We start from the raw sequence: 16,612 nt of genomic DNA, 5'->3' as shown, positions 1-16,612 counted from the left end.
TGTTGGAGGTCCACAGAACAAGCCCACAATCCCTACAGAACATATTAAGTCCGGCCTCTGTCTCTATTGCAGAAAGTCTAATCCAAAAGTAATTTACACGCAGTTGATAAGATTTAAACAAGTTGATTTTCAATTTTTTAGATGAAAATATTTTTGGTTGCCACATGTGAATCGAGGATATTTCTGTAGTACCATGAAGCAGAAGTATTAGTTGCTCGTGACGTTTTTTTAGGGGGGCAGGGTCCCAATTCTGCAATTCTCAATTTTTTTTTTCTATTTTTGGGTCGAGAGGATTTTAATTTATATGATCCACAAATTGTCCGTTTTCCTTACTGAGAAGCACGAAATTTATGAAACAGGCCAAGGACTGTTGGTGGGGTTCTCTTGCAGCCAAAAAGGGTCCATCGAAATGAAGCCGAATCAACCACACAAATAGAAAAAGAGGAATGCAAAGTAAATGCCATTTTAAAGAGTCAAGAATCCATTTTCATGACTATGGGACACACATAGTGCGGATGGTATGATGGTTTGATCCATTTAGAGGACCCAAAAGAAGGTGGGGGACCAATTAGCTTTTCTCACACCCTTCATTTGATTGATCAACCTTCATAATATATCGGTACGATGTTTATAAATTTCAGTACCCTACCTGCCATGTGAAATAAATCAGAATGAAAACTGGTTCCGATGCTGTGTTAGAAAGTCGAATTCGAAAGCTTAATAGCCGATAATGACATATAAAGAGCGTGTAAACCCCAAAACAGGGAATACGGGATATTTTAACGGCACCCCTCAGGTCATAAGAAGAATAATTTAACGAAAAATAATCGTATCGCGACTCTAATGGCAACATGGTAACGGGGCCTAGTGAATGAAGAAGCCACTTGTTCTTTTCATTTGTTTTTTTTTGGTGGGTTGATAAGAAGCCACTTGTTGATACTATAAAGAAGGAAATTGAAGAATGACCTTGATTTAATAATGACATGGAAGCTTCTCTCCCTCTGTAGACCTGACCTTTCCTTCCCCAGAAAGACAAAACTTTGGTCAATCTTTCTTAGCTTATAATATAACCATAACCAAAGTCAGCAAATTCATAAAAAGAAGAGGAATTGCTCCCTCTCTCTGGGTGTGAAACTGGAATGAGACTGTCACTGAGAGAGAGAGAGAGACAGAGAGAACGCTTAGAACAGAATGCACATACAGAACAAGCACAAAGACAGAGAAAGCTGCTCCTCAGATCCGTGTCTTTTGGCTCACTGACTTGCCGCGTTCCCATGTCGTAAAGGTCGCTCCTTTTTATGGTGAACTCAAGCTTACTCGTGCTATATCTCTTCAAGGAGCTGCATTGCGAATCTGGGGTCCTTTTTATTTGGCCCGCATTGACGCACTGTGTGCCTGCATTGGTGATTCTCCGGCGACCTCGAGCTTCCGGTGACCGGAGATGCCGCGGATGAGCTCCGGCGAGGGGGAGGGTGTTCGGGGCACAGAGAATGGTGGGGAAGCGAGAAGGACAAAATGAGAGAGGTGTGTGTTTGAGATTGCAGTTTCATGCAACTCCAGGTTACTCAAAACTCTCTCTCTCTCTCTCTCTCTCTCTCTCTCTCTCTCTCTCTCTCTCTCTCTCTCTCTCTCTCTCTCTATATGCAATGGCACTAGTCTGTATAAATTTGTTCAGAAATGCAAAAGAAGGTGATAACTGGAAATGGTCTCGCATCTCATAAATTTGTTAAATTTTTCTCTCTGTTTTGTTTTGGGAGACTGCATTGTCATGTTTGTAAAGCCAATGCACCCAAATTTGACCGAAAGCTCCAATTTTTTTTCCTTTTGCAAATCTTTTTGTCTCAATTTTTTGTTCTAAGCAGGCAACCCAGAAAGTCTAATTAATTAGAATCGATAAGTAAATACATAAATAGCTGTAGGTCTATGTGATTGTGTGATTGAAAAGCATTTGTGTTGAAAGTGGGAAACTGATTCAGGTGTCACAGTTTTGGTGTCAATGAATGAATGTGTCTTTGGTTCTTCCTGGTGATGCGAAAGAGCGAGTTTGAGATCAGAAAACTGTGCCGGAGATTCAAGACTCTTGCTGGGAAGATCACAGAATCTCCCGCTTCATCGCGTGTCAATGGTATGAAATGAATTGTTCTCTAGTTGCCTGATACTATGAGCTATTATAGTATGCAGATGATATACCATTATAACTGTCAATTGAAAATGTTACTAGGTGAATTCACAATTTCTGAGATGCGTGCAGATGACAATAATTAGATCTCAATTTTTCTTTGTGTTTCGACAGAGGTTTTGTGTCCAGAGAATCCAAGAAGATTTCTGATCATAGGTAAGACACAAGCTTTACTTCTCATTTTTATTTAGTTTTTCGTGTTTTTATAGTTCTGATAATGTCGTCTGAATAGGGTTTTTCGTTGCCCGAACATCTGCAGATTGGTGGAAGAAGCTGAAGATTTGAAAATTAAAATGAAAGACAAGAGCTTCAGGACCCAAGCAAGCGAAAGAAAAAGAGACGAAAGCGCTGAGACTACCTCTCTTGATGTATGCTTCCATTTCAAGTCAATTGCTTTCAGTGAACTGTGGCAACATTTTCAATTAAAACATTCATTTCTTTGGCAGGAACAGTCTCGTCTTTTAGTTATATGTGATAAAGTACCAGAAATTTCATGGTATAAGGTTTTCTTCAAGGTTTTTCTGATGTTATTGATATGTTTTCATTGTAGTTGCCGAAGGAAAATAATCAGATTCTCCTTCACTGTCTTCCAGAAGGACAATTAAGTACGACTGCCGATCTACACGGCCTATGTAGAATGTCTAGTGGATCAAATCTTACAATATCTAGCTCCGAGAGCAGCTCCGGATTAAATTCGCCTCAAGAGCTTAAAGCGAGAAACTTCATCCAACACAGCCCGACTAGCTTCCTCTCATCTCTTGGTTATGCCTCAGTGCCTCAGAATCTGATAGCAGATGAATCAGCCAGAGCACAACAAGAACATCAGAGGTCGAAGTGGGAGTGGTCGTTAAATCTTGATGGCAACTTGAGTACGGATGACTCGAAGATTAGATTTCAGAATTTTCAAATGAGCGAAGGACAAGAAGCTTCTCACAATGAGGTTGAAAGGCTCAAGGTTGAGTTATTTGCTTCGGCTAGACAAGCAGATGTTTCAGAATTGGAATTGCAAACTCTTCGCAAGCAAATCGTGAAAGAGACCAAAAGGACTCAAAGGCTCTCAAAAGAAAATGTTAGATTGAAGGAGGAGAGGGATTCATTCAAGGAAGAATCTGAGAAACTCAAGGCCTTCAAAAGTAATTTTGAGGGCGGAGATCTGCAGGCGGTCATAGTAGAATTGAGAAAAGAACTGAGTCACGAGAAGGAGGTCAATGCTCATCTGAGGTTGCAACTTCAAAAGACGCAAGATTCGAATGCTGAATTGGTTCTTGCTGTGAAAGAACTAGATGACATGTTGAAGCAGAAGGATCAAGAAAGACCAGAAATCGAAGCAGTTGAAGATGAGGACCAGAAGGCATTGATAGAGCTCATTAAGGGCCAAACAGATGCGAATGATCCAACCCAGCTCGATCAAAATATCAATGACCTTCGTACCGAAATAGCTAACTGCAAGAGGGAAAAGGATGAGTTGGAGATGCAGATGGAGCAGCTTGCACTAGACTATGAAATATTGAGGCAGGAAAATCACGAGATGTCGTCCAAATGGGAACAATTCCAGCTCCAGGAACAACTGAATATGCAATATCAATGCACTTCATGTTTGACCAACGTAAGCGAACTGGAAAATCATATTCAAATATTGGAGAATGACCTCAAGAGCAAATCAGAATCTCTCTCAGATGCTCTAGCAACCATTAACAAACTTGAAACGTGTATTAATGGCTTGGAGCGAGAATTGGAGAAGCAGGTGACAGAATTTGAAGTGGCTCTTGAAGACATAACGTGTGCCAAAGTAGAGCAAGAGCAAAGAGCTATCCTAGCAGAGGAGACTCTAAGAAAGATGAGACAAAAATATGCGAATGTAGCTGAGAAGACAAAACGGAAATACACAAATGTTGCTGAAAGGATACAGGAGGAGTTCAGGAAACTCTCCATGCAAATGTTGTCGACGTTCGAGGCGAATGAGGCAGTGACTGCGAAAGCATTGACAGAAGCTCGAGAACTGCGTGCACAGAAAAGTCAACTAGAGGAAACACTCCAGAAAGCTAATGAAGAGCTTGTTTCTGTTCAAGATAATTACGAAGCAAAAATGGAAGAGCTGTTCAGGGAAATAAAAGCGAAAACAGATCAAATCAAACAGATGGTGTTGGAAATCAACGAGAATTCTAGGCAGCTTGAACATCAGGAGGAGCATGAGACTGAAGACTGTAAAATAAATTTGTTGCAGGAGATCACGATGTTGCACAGTGAGGTAACAAGGCTGAGTACGGACAATAATTTCCTCTCTGATCAAGAGGAAAATCTAACTGCAGAGTTGGAACAGATGAAAAAATCACTCGCCGAAACCAAGATTGCGGTGGAAAAAGGAAATGCAGAAAGAGATGAGCTGGTCAGTGCCCTTGCTTCGATGAAGAAAGAGATGGAGGATTCAATGATGGAGTTAAATTCCTCGAGGCAAATGAAAGATCAAAAGGACATCGTTATTGAAAGCTTGAAGTCAGAATTGGAAAACCTTAAAGCTCAGCATAATGACACGAAAAGCTCAATATTTGAAGATAAATCGGGGAAAGAACAGCTAAGAAAACAAGCAATCAAGCCAAAGGGTGATCTCAAGAAACAGGAAGATGCATTCACCTTGACCGAGAAAAAGAGGAACAGGCGAGCAGTAGTTTCGGACGGAAAAAAGGGCACTCTGAGAACTAATAAGCCTGCTCAAGTTTCTAGTAGCAATAAAGAACTAACAAGTCTCCAGGAGAAAATCAAATTGCTTGAGGTATTGGGAACCTCTTCACTTTTGTGATCAACATTTCTATTATTGCAAAGTAAGAATAAGAATGCTGTTCGATTGTTGCCTTACGGTGGATTAACTTTAGTTCATGATTGCCTCTCTGCCATGTTTTGACTCTTGTACTTCTGCTTCTGACAGGACCATATCCAATCAAAGCAAACCGCATTTGACTCCATGAAGGATTCATTCCTCGCCAGGGAAAGTGATCTGCAAAACATAATTGAGGAGTTGGAGAGCAGGTCGAAAGAAAAGGTAATTCTACCTCTTCACTTTTGTGATCAATATTTTTTCTATTATTGCAAAGTAAGAATAAGAATGCTGTTCGATTGTTGCCTTACGGTGGATTAACTTTAGTTCATGATTGCCTCTCTGCCATGTTTTGACTCTTGTACTTCTGCTTCTGACAGGACCATATCCAATCAAAGCAAGCCGCATTCGACTCCATGAAGGATTCATTCCTCGCCAGGGAAAGTGATCTGCAAAACATAATTGAGGAGTTAGAGAGCAGGTTGAAAGAAAAGGTAATTCTAGTTTGTCTTATGATGCATAGAGATGCTTTGTACTTGGTGCAAAGTAGAGATTTACATGAGACAAGCAGCTGGAGTTATTCAGGCAGGAGATCAATCAGTAATATCGTGCCTAATTTGCAGAATCAATGGGAGATTAGTCGAGCTACTAGGCACGTTCATTAAAGGATATGAGAAATTCGGTGTTGAGGACTAAATATGTGCTGCTTTGTTATTGACTTGCATTCCGCTCAGAGTTCACGGAGTTTTCTCCCTGCTTCTTAGATGCTTCCAATCACATATGATGCTTCATCTTCGATGCAGAGACCTGAAGATATTGATGAAGTCACGCCAACAAGTGTGACACCTGAAGAAAAGGAAACTCTAGCAGAAAATTTGGGCAATATGTCACGCAACCTCGGAGAAAATGGCAATGCGACCCATGGGTACAATGAATTAGCCAGCTGAAGTTCATTTTGTATGAATGTTCTTTGTATTTGTGGGGTGGTAACAATTGGTGCTTAGTTTTGAAAAACCTTTTCATTCTTTGCGGCACAAGAAACATGCTCCCCACTTGATCCATTCTATATTCTTTTACTTCCAGGGATCATTATGATATCGTTTTGGACAATGAAGCTTTTATCTCTGGTTCAAGTGCCGGCAACTCCGACGAGCTACCAACTGAATCGGCATTATTGAGGGAGAGGAACGAGGCAATGGAGCTTGAGCTCAAGGATCTGCAAGAAAGATACTCCGAAATAAGCCTCAAGTTCGCCGAGGTGGAGGGCGAGCGACAGCAGCTGGTTATGGCTCTACGAAACCTCAAGAATGCCAAGAACGGCAGCTGATCAACACCGGCGAACCACACCAGTGATATAGTGTACAGGACTAAGCATTTGGCTCTGCCCGAATCAGGGTCTTGATGCAAGGACGACTGTCAATAAGCTTGTACATGGCAAATAACTGCCATGGGCACGAGCGGCGAGGGTTTTCCAATTTAGGTACTTGTTCTTCCAGGACAAACCATCTTCATACAAAGTTGTAAGAGCTTTTCATTGTACCGAAATAACTGAATGGCCATGTGTACATTGTGTAGGGAACTTCCACTTGTGTCTCCAATTTGCTTTCTCCATCCATAAAACTAGGTTTAACCTATCCCGCACTTCCCAATCCACAGTATAAGTGACATTACCTTTTTTCTTTGGGTTAATATGGCGAAAAATCCCAAACTGGTATATTTGTGACAGATTTATCCCGAACTAATTTTTTGACCATGAAAACCCAAAACTGGTTATCCTATTACAAATTTACTTCCAACTAATTTTTTGACAATCAAAAATCTCAAATCAGTACACTCGTGACAAATTTACCCTTCATTGAATTGGATTAATACCATGAAAAATCACAAATTGATAAAACTGTAGTAAAACCTCAAATTGATATACTCGTCAACCGCCATCAACTGCCAAGAGTCATTTAACTTAACAATTTGACGATAAAATTTAACAGATACTAACGGATAATAAATTTGTTTCAGGTGATATTTTTTATGATCAAAAAATTAATTCGAAGTAAATTTATCATTGAGGTACCAGTTTAGAGTTTTTCGTGATATTAACCCTTTTTCTTTTATGCATTCAGTTCTAACTGTGTTATGGATGAAGGAAACGAGAACAATACATCCCGGAGCCCCAGATCATGACTTAGCGAGATCGCCATCATATATCGAAACACAATTATACTCAATCAACGTAATGCCGATATGTTTCACATCATAATTAATAAAAACAGGTGCATTTGTATCTCTATTGAAGCAAAACCTAGAACGCTTGAGCGACAAAAATTCCACCCTTCCCCTTCACCCTGGGGGTGCATGCTTAAACACTTAGGCAACAAAAATTCCACCCCCTTCCCCTTCACCCCGGCGCGCGAGCAGGCGAGGGAGAGAGAGGGAGAGAGAGATTGCCAAAAGATCTATCTACGTCTAGAGCGGGAAAAGTGGTTGTCATTCGGATTTCTCTTTCCGCTGAAAACCGCCAAGGCCTTCCTTACGGGAGGCTGAAAAGAACTCCTCTTATCACTATGGTAGGAGAACACATCATCTGAAGTGAAGAAGTCATCTCCCTGCACAACGGAAATATATGCTGTATTAGTTCAAGCAAAAGGAAAGAAACTTGAACGTTTCCAAGTTTTAATTGAGTTAATTGCTATGGCATGAAACGATCAACGCTATGAAAGATAATTCACCTCCTTATTTGCCTTCTTCTTTGTTTTAGGATAGAGGTACTTCTGTGGCAACTGATCTTCACGTAGAATGAGGTTCTTCGAAATGGCATCTCTTCCGCCTTGGGGTAATGGCAGCGAAAACTGCAGAAAGAAAATGGATGTTTCAGAGACTGGAAAATTATCATAGTTATGAAGCAAAACCGGGATGGTTCCCATTTTAAAAGCAGAGATTACCAAGCACAATAATATTTGGAAAAAAAAAAAATCATATTATAGCAACAAAGAGTGCAAGTGCAACAATTAAATTAAAATCAGCAAAAAGAGCCGACATGCTCAGACAAACCAAAAACCATATTCAACATAGCAATGACATTAATGATTAATACATCCGCCTTCTGTTAAAATTAAAGAATAAAAATTGCAGCTTCCAGCAACCAAATATACTTACTCTGGTGCCACGTAAAGTGATACGTGGTCGACGGGCTGCCAACACAACTCCATTTTCATTGACCGTGACAGCAACTTTACGCAAGGTTCCACCATTTCCACACTTTGGACAGAAAACTCTCCCAATTTCAGCAGTCACAGTATAGCAAGCATGGCATTTCAGTATCCACCTGGGGACATGAAACAAAACGTGAGTAGACTGACACGGAAGTTCATTAAAGACTGCACTTTCTTTGGATAAGTAAAGAACAATAGAAGCTAAACAAGCTTCCCAGTGCACTGGTCTAGGAGGGTGAGATTACAAAGCCCTACCAGCTTTTGCAGAGAGGCTATTTCTGTGACTCAAACCAGTGACGTCCAGGTCAAAGGGAGTGACCATACCCCTCCAAAAAAATGAAAGCATTATGCTTGAAAGTAAAAGATTCAACAGCCATAACTGCTGAAGAAGCACCACTGTTTCCCACAAAACAGTCGTAAGTTCATAGAAATACCAGATTCAACCACCCCCTACCCCTCTCTGTTCCTTCTCTGTTTCCCCCCTTTTCCTTTTTCTTTTTCTCCTTTCCTTCCCTCTCTCCTCCCCCAGCCATAACTTTTTTCCAGAAAAAATGCCTCTTACTTCTGCAAGTTCTTGTCCCTCCTGATGGAACTGCAAGAGGCAAAAAAAAAACTTTTACAACAAGTGAACTCTAACCTCATGCTGACCACTTCCTACATTTGATTCCATCTGGAGAATGAGACGACCTCAATTTCGAATACTAGTAAAGATATCCTATTGCCGAACTCAACTTCAAAATAACCAGATAAAAAAAACGGGACAAGAATCGAGTGAAAGGGGAGCTCAGCTGAAACTTGCAGGATTAACTATGAGAAATTCAAAAGGCTAGCATTCTCCATAAGAACTTCGAGATGATGTCAAAGAAAATCAGAAAGTTAATCACCATGTCATTACATCTATAATATTTAGAAACAAACCTGTGCAGTTGGCGTATTTGCATTCCCCCAGAAGCAAGCAGGCGTAGGCCCATCTGAAGAATAACATTTTGCATTGCAAAATCACCAGTAATGCAAGCTACGCTGGACTCCGACAAAGATCTCAGCACCCAACTCTGTTCACTACTCTGATCATCTAAATAAGATGCATCATTGCTTTCATTAGTCTGGCTTGAGTTCTCCAATTGATCTGTTTCTTCACTGGCATTATCAACATCATCTCGGCCAACAGCTTCAGCTTCAGCTGCATCAGCAGATGTTAATTCTGATAACATCGCCTTGTCAGATTCCATTACTGAAGAAGAAAGGTCATGCTCTATCTCTTCTCGAAGAGCTGATGCTGAATCTTCCTCCAATCTCATTTGTTTCAAGATAGAAGAAAGATCCTCACTGCCCTCCACCCCTTTGACGATCTCACTCTCCTCAGAAGTTCCGTTGGCAGATAGCACTTCTTCAGGACAATGGTGTGATAGCCCTCCCGAGCCTTTGATATCGTCAATACAGTGGTCATCAATATCCTTCTCGGCATCTTGTTGACTCTCTTTCTCGGATAACGTCTCAAAATGTTCACGTCTAGCTTTTCTTCTAAGATATCTTCTATGAGTACTTCTACTGACGGCAGGCAGCCAATCACCAGCATCATCGTCAACTTGTCCCTGAGAAGCGTCAATTCCATCTGCTACCATTTTCTTGCCTTCAATTGTAATTTCTTTTTTCTTGGAGGGAAATCTTCTATGTTTCGTCGAACTTCCCTCCGCATTCTCATGATCCACAGAGGGATTATCACCAGCGGAATCATCTTTAGAAAGGCTGTCTTCAGGAATAATGTTCAGGTTTAAGTCTTTCAGTGGTAGAATTCTCGAAGAAGTATTTGCTTTCTCCTCAGCTTCATGTTCTAATGCTTCCCACTCTTCCAGATTAGAAACATTTTTTCCCCATCCAGGCATGTCATTCTCAGGAAGCCTCTTAATATTAACTGTATGTACAGGCAGTGGACAATCTCTCAGATGGTTAATGCCATGAATTTGAGCCTCAAGCATGTATGTCAGCGCAATGAGTTTCAGATCCACATCGGAAAGAGTTTGCAAGTCACCAGTTGCTCGTGCGAACTTTATAACTGTCGAGTCACATAAAACAGATAAGTCACTTGACATTCTATAAAGTCTAAAGCATAGCTATTTAATATGCAAGAAAAATCATCCAAAGTCCCACTCTTAGAAGCTATACAAGAACGATAAGCAAGAAAAAAGCTAAGACCAAAACGGAATTACGACGACTGCTTTGATTTTCAGAAAACCCGAACTCTATTACATCATTTGCTCCCTTAATTAGTATTTCCACTTTTTTCGTCAGATTTGTTTTAGTTTACAATGAATATATAAAATTTGAAATCATAGGACAAATTCTATTTAACATGCGATTAATAAAAATAAAATCATGTTACTGCGGAAAAATCAATATAGATTTGGACAAATGACAAATTTAAATGGACACATAAAAGCAATGATAACAAAAAAAAAAAATCGTGCTTGATTGGCCACATGTTGCCATTTATAGATATTGAGGCATCACTCAGAAAGTATGTCTCCTCCTATGCATGGATATGGACAATGAATATCCATGTAAATTACACAATTTGTCTTGGTGCAAACTTGGCTTCTGTCATTTATGGTCTGAGAGCACTGGAAACTTGCATACAGGAACCAAACCTCAACGAAACTTCTCAAGTCCATTTCGTTTGAGTCAGTTCTGCGGTTCCAATTTCTAGTACATTGATTTCCTTTGACAGGCAAAACCAGTTCTATCACTCCTTATGAATTACCACTTACGTTAGAATGAGAAAATTATGACAGACGGATCATTTTCATGAGCAAGTTATACATCTCCCAAAGCTTCTTACAGAACATAATACCAAGAATTTTCCCCTCGAACCTCTCACAATCATCTTCTACACCATAAAACCCCCAAAAGATGACAATTCAGCTCAATTAACACGACAATGCCAGCGAATTTTTTTCCCCAATACCTCTCGTAATCACCTTTTACGCCCATAAAACAAAAGGGCAAAGTGAGATTTCAGCTCAATTAGCTCGACGAGCTCAGTAAATTGATAACGCCTCAAAGCATGCATAATTCCCCCTGAACAATCTATATACCAGGGCAATAGCAATTCCAATTCCAATTCCAATTCCAATTCCACCATCAAAGAACCTTTATTCAGAGCTTCGGGGCTCGGCTCCATGGTCTCGACAGAGAACGGCACGAACTCGAGGCGGCGGCGCGAGACGGGGTCGCGGACCTCGCCCATGACCTCGGGGACGGAGACGAACCTGTCGGCGAGGGCTCGAAGCTTCTCGCCGCCCTCGATGATGGCGTTCGCGTCCACGACCGCCACGGACACGCCCCTCGAGGAGTTGCAGCTGCCGACGAAGATCTTTTGCGCCGTCGCGGCCGCGCTGCTCTGCGGTTCAACCTTCGCCTGAGGCTGGGCCTTCACTATGTTGCTCCAGCAGGGGGGCTGCGCGGCCGCTGGAGGCGGGGCCGCCGGCGACGGCGACGGCGGCGGCGGCGCATCTTCCATAGCAGAGCGAGTATGGGAAGAGGAGAGCACACGAGAGATGAGGCTAAAACCCTAGTGGTGGGCGTCTGCTTGTATGGGAGTTTCACAGAAGCTGAGTGCTATAAACATTGGAAAGCCGATATTTAATTATTCTTTTGATTAATACCATGAAAAATCCAAATTGATATATCTCTACAAATTTACTCCGAATTAATTATTTGATCACCAAAAATTTAAACTAGTACATCTATGATAAATTTACCATGAATTAATTTTTTGACCACAAAAAACCTAAATTGATATATTTATGATAAATTTACCCTCCGTTAAATTGAATTAATACCACGAAAAATCATGAATTGGTAAATATGTGACAAATAGAGGAGTAACTCATTAAACTCATCAATTTGACGGTAAAATTTAACAGAAACTAACGGAAGGTAAATTTATCGCAAGTATACTAGTTTGGAGGTTTTTTTGTGGTTAAAAAATTAGTTTAGGGTAAATTTATCACGGGTATACCAGTTTGAAATTTTTCGTGATATTAACCTATATTATTTTTAAAAACCCATAAAAATTAAATTAAAGAATTAATCATCTAATAAAGATCGAGGTCCTTATAACTACATAAAAGGATTTACGAATAGGAATACATTTATCACTTTACACCTTTGTATGAATCGGTATATCGGGTGTGTGCTTTTAAGTTTTTTGAAAAATATGAATACGTATATACATGACGACAACGACATAGCATGCGGAAGCTATTTCTACTCCTTGTATAACTAAATACACTCCATTTTCACAAAATAGATAAAATGGATAAGTGAAATAGAAGTCCTACAACTTGCAAAAAGTGCAATCAAGTCATAAAACTTATCAAATTGATATAATTAAGTCATAAAGTTAACACCGTCAAATTTGGTTAACGGAAAACGTTGACGTGGTTTATTTTAATCATTTCTCTCCCCTGCATGGCAAATAGGAGAGAGAAAATATGTCCACGTCTGCAAAACGACGTCTCTTCCTCTGCGTAACTAAATATTGGGGGTGTTTGGTTCAGCTCTGGGAAGGGGCTTTGAGCCCCGAAAGTCCCTTCCCAAAATGCTGGAGTGTTTGGTTCAGCATTTGGCCAAATGCTAGCATTCCACAAATGCTTGTTCACCAATATATTTTTTTTTTTTTGTTTGAAGTCGTTCTTCACTAGGCGGCGCGAGCGGCCGGCGAGGAGAAGGGCCACGAGCGAGTCGGACGACCCCGGCGAGGCCGCGATCTGCCGCCCCGGCGGTCGCTCGAGGCTAGGCGACCCTCGGCGGGGTCGCGCGACCCAGGTGCGGCGCGCCGGGTCGTGCGACCCCGCCGAGGGTCGCCCGACCTCGAGCGACTCGCCGCGCAGCCAGATCTGCTCAGCCGCGGCCGGCTCCGGCGATGGTAGGTTTTGTTTTTTTTTTTAATAAATAAAATAATTCTCAAAGTCCATTTGCAAAAAAAATTTACCAAACACTATATTTTGGCCAAAGTAGCTTTACAAAATATTTTTACTAAACACCATTTGCATTTCCCCAATGGGCTTTCACCCAAAGATATTTGCATTCCCCCAAATAGTATTTTCAAAGTTGAACCAAACAGGCCCATTGTCTTCTTCCCCGAGCCGTGAACATCGTCTCCTTCCCCAAGCTGAGAATGTCATCTGAACTCTAAGCTCCAATTTCAATATCATCTTTGATCGTCTCCATCTTCCTCCTCCGAACCCTAAGCCCCAAACTCAGCGTCCTCTCCCTCCCTCTGAACGAAATTAACACTCGTCTCCCTCTGAACCCTGAGCCCCAAATCAATCTCGAGTTCCATTGCCCTTGCAATTTGGGTTCCCTCGCAAATAGGAATTTGACTCCCATCCTCATTTGGAGTTCGACGTCTAGGCCGATTGCGAGGTCGAGTTCTCTTCTTTGATGATCGCAAGTTCGTGCAAAGACTCGTCCCGTGGGAGTCTCAGTGGCGGATCGGACAGCGTCAACGACGTAGATGGTGACAGTGACTATCCTCAAGCCTCTCTCCTTCTTGAGCAGGTAACACTCCCATTGTTACTTCTAATTGCTGTACTGACATTCATTCACATATTGCTTCTACATGCACACTCAGAGGGATGCATGTGATAGGTGGACTAGAAATTATGGTCCAAGGATTGTGCATAACTTACATCTAAATACAACTGCTAGTAGGTGTTGCCATTTGATTTGGAATGGAAATCAATGATATGAGATTATAATAGGTGGTAACAAATACGTTGTTGACTTGAATATGAAGACTCGTTCTTGTAAAGCTTGGGAACTTAGTGGATTTTCATGTTGTCATGTCATATGTGTAATACACCACGAGAAAAATGTTCCGAATGACTATCTAGCTGAGTGCTTTAGCAAGACAAAGTATATAAATGCTTATCAATTCATGATGCCTATGATCAATTAATATGTAGAAGACAAGAAAATAAGAATTCTGTGATGGCGAATGAATCTGCTTGCACAAAAGTTTACATGAACTTTCAGGAGAAAGTATAAGAAAGAGATGAACAATTTAACTAAATACTCAATGCCTTACTAGGAATGTGCAAATTATAAGATTTTATTTCAGAAAATAATCCGTGCCTTACAATTAGGGGTGAGCATGATTACAGGGTAGAACCTGGAACCTGAGAACCCAATCGTTGGGAATATGTACGTTCCAGATTCCAAAAATTAGAGAACCTGTTTTGACGGGCAGGTTCCAAATTACAGGTGGACCTGGAACTTGGAACCTTAAACCTAAAAGAGTTTTTTGTATTTTTTTCTTGATCTATGTCTTTGCGTGATCCTATAGTATTTCATAGTATTAATGATGAGTGTATAATCTGGAACCACTAGTCTGAGCTTTTATTTTATGACTTGTTAATGTTTCATATTCTTCATGTGTCTAAATATAAGTTGTGGTCAATGGATCACAGCAGCAAGTGGTTGTCATTAAAGGTGATAATTCACTGTAATTATTTAATTAATGATACAAGTGGAACTTGGGTAGATCTTGAACCTGTAATATGGTAGGTTTCAAGTTTTAAAAAATGAGGAACCTATTATCATAAGTAGGTTCTAGGATAGGTTCTAGGTGGAACCTATACGGAACATGGACCGCTCATTCCTAATATCGATTCACGCAATGACTTCTCATTTTAATGGTATTTATTTGAACCGTAATGCTAGGAAAATTAGTCTTTGGTATTCTTTTTGGTGAATGACAACCTGTTCGGTATTGTTGTGTTCATTTTCATAATCAAATAAAATAAAAAAGAACATGTTAGACTTTAGAACCTACCATGGAACCTGTGACAGGGTAGGTTCCAGTTTCCAAATTTCGACGGGTAGGTTTCAGGTTCCAAAATACGAGAAATCTGTACCCGAGGGTAGGTCCCAGGTTTCAAGTAGAACCTATAAAGAACCTAAAACCTGCTCACCCCTACTTACAATACACCAATACCGTTGTCCAGTTTCGCTATATCATGTAACCTCATCAAAAATCCACTACCATTTCCTGCTCGAAAATCAGCTAGGTTCCGGCTTTCAGCGGTCAGCATTCTAGAAGCATACGCATACCCAGCAGGCAAATATTAAATAGACCTTCGACCAACTTTTGAACTTAGACAGAAACCTTATCGTTCAACACTAAATGGAAGGTATAGCACAATAATATACGCATCGTTTGTTTACTCTTGTATGTTCCCTACACATTCAAACAAAACCATAAGATAGCCTTAACCAAGATAATGCGCATGAATATAAACAGCAACAGAGAAGATGTAGCAAACAGTGAGCCAAAAGACTTTAATCCAACTGATATTCTAGGAAACTATCAAACGGAAAACATAACAGAGGATCACCAATTGTCGTGCATGAACTCAACCGAAGAAGAAGAACCAAATGTCATGCACAAGTAATCTCACCATGATCGGATGTGTGAATTCATCCAAGTACTTCTCAGTTGCTGCGGCAATGTCAATCGATCTACCAAATGACAAACGAACGCATCACCAGCTCAAAACCACGAGACAGAGGCCTCCACTCAGACGAACCGAAGCGCCACACGAGTTGAAGAAACATGATAGCAATAACATAATTAATTGTCGATGATTTATGAGATAATGTCAAATTTTGTCGTTAATAAAAATTCTAATTTGCTCTTTGCTCATTGTGGTGTAGAAAATTGAAAAGGAGGGTGTTGTAATATAACGCGGAAGCTAATCAGATCTTGCAATTAAATCATCGCGAAATTACGGGAGAGATAATTTAAACTCCGTATGGCGTTTAAAGGGGTTTGAATTTTAAGCATAGATTTTAGTAGGTTCATAATCATTGAAAAATCTTAGGTGTTATACATGTTCCAACTTGTATCCTAAAGTACTAGAATCATTGCATGTGGAAAATCAATTAGCACATCGTAATTTAAAACATTATATGACATATCTGACGGATTGAATTTTACTCTTTACTTTTCTTTTAAATGAAATCTCACTACCATACATTTTGACAACTCACAAATGTTGGCGCGTAAACTCCCTCACACTTTTGCATTTTTTTTTAATTTGTATAATCTTCAAATTTTGGGGGCGAAATTGAAAGAATATTTTCACTTTTGTCAATCAAGAACAAATAGGTCCTAAAATTTATTCCTACAATTATCACGTATTATCCAGAAGTTAAAAAATTGAAAAGTGAGAAAAAAACAAAGGCAATTGGGATTTATGAATATGATATATATATAAAGACTTACACGTTTACTTGCAATTTGTTAGTTAACAGATATATAGGACTAGTCATATTACGCCTACTTTGCACGGGCAAATCTCCTACTAATTTTTGTGTATATAAGAAGAAAACATTTGAAAATATAGT

At 40.2% G+C, this 16,612-nt stretch overlaps 2 protein-coding genes across 2 annotated transcripts; one reads left to right on the top strand and one right to left on the bottom strand.

Moving 5' to 3' along the window:
- Positions 1-1,519: 1,519 nt before the first annotated feature.
- Positions 1,520-6,589, top strand: LOC115690279 (uncharacterized; the record flags this gene model as incomplete). The annotated part of the gene is made up of 7 exons (XM_056318126.1): positions 1,520-1,560; positions 2,294-2,335; positions 2,412-2,547; positions 2,730-4,949; positions 5,372-5,485; positions 5,795-5,916; positions 6,075-6,589. Coding segments are annotated over 7 exons (2,919 nt in total), but the record flags the coding sequence as incomplete, so codon positions are not given.
- Positions 6,590-7,193: 604 nt separating this feature from the next.
- Positions 7,194-11,803, bottom strand: LOC115690280 (RNA-binding NOB1-like protein). The gene is made up of 5 exons (XM_030616588.2): positions 11,348-11,803; positions 9,119-10,253; positions 8,145-8,313; positions 7,718-7,837; positions 7,194-7,594 (listed from the first exon to the last, which is right to left on the bottom strand). The coding sequence occupies exons 1-5, from the start codon at positions 11,715-11,717 to the stop codon at positions 7,445-7,447; spliced, it is 1,944 nt and encodes a 647-aa protein (XP_030472448.2). The 5' UTR covers positions 11,718-11,803; the 3' UTR covers positions 7,194-7,444.
- Between the last annotated feature and the right edge of the window lie 4,809 nt (positions 11,804-16,612).

Source organism: Syzygium oleosum, unplaced genomic scaffold (genome assembly GCF_021117445.2).
Source record: "Syzygium oleosum isolate NSW1041296 unplaced genomic scaffold, Sole_v2.1 Sole_v2.14, whole genome shotgun sequence".
Lineage (NCBI taxonomy): Eukaryota > Viridiplantae > Streptophyta > Magnoliopsida > Myrtales > Myrtaceae > Syzygium > Syzygium oleosum.
This window is presented reverse-complemented; position numbering and strand designations above follow the sequence as displayed.

Coding starts and splice junctions, on each gene's coding strand:
- LOC115690280 (XM_030616588.2), bottom strand. CDS start 11,717: ATGGAAGATGCGCCGCCGCCGCCGTCGCCGTCGCCGGCGGCCCCGCCT. Junction 8,314..9,118: donor CAAATACGCCAACTGCACAG/GTTTGTTTCTAA, acceptor TCATGTCCCCAG/GTGGATACTGAAATGCCATG. Junction 7,595..7,717: donor AGAAGAAGGCAAATAAGGAG/GTGAATTATCTT, acceptor TCCGTTGTGCAG/GGAGATGACTTCTTCACTTC.